This window comes from Hibiscus syriacus, unplaced genomic scaffold (genome assembly GCF_006381635.1).
Source record: "Hibiscus syriacus cultivar Baekdansim isolate YM2019G1 unplaced genomic scaffold, ASM638163v2 tig00111105_pilon, whole genome shotgun sequence".
Taxonomy (NCBI): domain Eukaryota; kingdom Viridiplantae; phylum Streptophyta; class Magnoliopsida; order Malvales; family Malvaceae; genus Hibiscus; species Hibiscus syriacus.
In genome coordinates, this window is record NW_024062987.1 from 677,946 (window position 1) to 680,506 (window position 2,561).

The window sequence follows — 2,561 nt, forward strand, 5'->3', positions numbered from 1 at the left end:
ATATACTAATCACATCCTTGTTAATAAAATCATTAAGCCAAATTATATTATTATATATTTGAAAAAAATAAAATTCAGGTTAATCTATGTTAACTAATTAAATATTCAGATGAATTTAAGGATAAAATTGAACAATTCACCGGTTTGGGAACCAATTTAGAAAGAGGGTCATAGTCTAAGAATGAAATTAGAATGTTCAAAAGTTTAAGTATTAATTTGGAATGATAGTAATAGCTTAAAGATGAAATTAAAATACTCAAAAGCTTGAGAGTTGTAGCTTGGGGACATATGATGCAATTAATTTTAAATTAAATCTTAATATTCGATGCATCAATAACATGTATTTCATTCACCATTAATAAATCAGATAATAAAACATCATCAAATTCTAAAACTAAATATATATTTAAATTCATTCTTAATAATACGTCATAAACTTGTTCAATATTCAGAGTATACACCACCAGTGATCAAAACGTATTGCAAGATCAACCGTTAAATTATAAATAGATTCTCATTCTATAAGATAATTTTTATTTTGGATTATCAAATCCATTAAAAAATTAAACAAGTTGAACCCACCAGTAAGATTGTATGAATCCAGTTCCTTGATGATGTAATAATTAGTAAGATATCCGAGTGATTACTGTTGCAACCTATAGATGAGCCGAATTCATGCTTTCACAAATTTTGTCCTAACCACATAAGAAAAGCTAATCATGCAACTAAAAACCAGAAATATAAAAGCTTGCTTCAACAGTTAACCATTAAGAAACCAGGGCATCCATGGGATTATCTAGTAAACCAAAGGGGTTAACGTACTAACAAGCATCTTCCAGCTACTAATGTTTATCTCAATAAATGGAGACAAACAATAAGATAAAATGCACTCAACATATATTAACCATCTCAGGACCAAATTATACTAGTAAAAACAGGAGCAGGCATATCGTTTATAGAATTTGCAACTGTGATGAAACTGCAAAACTGAAACCATTCTGTATGGTTTTCTTAGCAAATAACATTTCAGCTTAACAGAACCTATGATCAAAACAGTATCAAGCTTGTGGTGCACCGAAGCTGCAACATTCATTTGGCCATAAGGAAACCTTAAATCAAAACTAAAACCAAGTTGTAATCTACTCGGCTAATAGCTTCACTACTCTATATTCTCGCACTCTCTCAATCGTTACATGAAAATCAGGCCACAACAGGCAAAGCTCCAATAGCACATCAAGTTCAGCTATGTCAAACCCAAATTCTTTATAATGTAAAACATGTAGTCGGAACAATTTTGGGCAAATTCTATCCAGAGCCAACACAGAAATAATTATATAAAAAACAGAACACCAATCAAATGCAACTCCACATTCATTAAAACACACAAAAAACAGAACGCCACTAAATTGAGAACAGTAGCACATATAAAACACATCAAAAAGATATATAGTCTTTCTAAATCCCTTAATCTGCTGCTAAAACAAAGACATTTTTAACACATCAAAAAGATAACCAGACCGGGAACATACGAAACTCATCCTCCAATCGTTGCATTGAGATCAGATTTAGTCTCCCTTCTTCCTGAAAGAGCAACCTTCGGTGAGCCTAGCTCTCCCACCAGTCGGCTGGCATAGAACCGTCTGGCAGTTTCCACACACCACCACAGTTTGAGAGTGGCTAAATACGGTCGTTCTGCAATTAAAAACAACCCAGAAATTTACATTAAATATCCCTTGAGAAAATTCTATTTAAAACCAACAGTAACCTAAAATACCAATGTGAACTTACATATTGAAGCAGCCTTGACATTTGACATCCTTCGAGAGGGCAAAAAAAAACAGAGGAGTACCAAGTTAACCCACAATATAGAACAAATTATGGCATGAAAAGCAAAGAAAATGCTAAACATACTACCATGAAGAAGGAATTGGGAGACTGAACGAGACGCTTGAGCTTGTGCTTCTTCTTCTCGAGCTCGGCAGGAGGATTCAACAAATCGACATCGTTTTGAAGAACCTAAAATCACACCAATATAACAACATAAAAACATTAACAAAGCGGATTCCAATATTAATGGGTTAAAAACAATAAGAGAAAGGCAAAAACAGAGCCTGAAAATTGAAAAATAACGTGAACAGATGGAAATGCCTAAAATGAAGATGAAGAGGAAAGCATAGAGGGAGATTTACCATGTTTGCGTTTTGCGGAATGAGAGCTTGAAGGTCGACAGCGCCGCTGAGGAATGATTTTAGTTTTAGGGTTGGGGATTTGGAATTTTGGGCCTCCCCATATATAAATTTTTACTATTATTCTATTTACAATTATTTTTCAATAATTTTTAAAAATATTGGTATATAAAATTAATATTTTTGTTTTGTTCAATGTATGGATTGATATATTTATGAAATAAAATATATTAAATCATTTTATATTTATTAAGACCTACACATTACGAAATTCTGATGTCTCATTATCAATAAAACAATTACTTGTTTAAATTTATAAATCATTTTTTTTTATCTTTTCTAATTTCACAAGATTTAAAAAATAGTTAACAGTTT

General features: G+C 31.7%; 1 protein-coding gene across 1 annotated transcript; it reads right to left on the bottom strand.

Annotated features, from left to right (window-relative positions):
- Positions 1–1,356: 1,356 nt before the first annotated feature.
- Positions 1,357–2,274, bottom strand: LOC120153713 (40S ribosomal protein S27-2-like). The gene is made up of 4 exons (XM_039165617.1): positions 2,190–2,274; positions 1,915–2,016; positions 1,789–1,817; positions 1,357–1,692 (listed from the first exon to the last, which is right to left on the bottom strand). Exons 1-4 carry the CDS (start codon positions 2,190–2,192, stop codon positions 1,566–1,568), a joined length of 261 nt encoding a protein of 86 aa, XP_039021548.1. The 5' UTR covers positions 2,193–2,274; the 3' UTR covers positions 1,357–1,565.
- Positions 2,275–2,561: the final 287 nt, after the last annotated feature.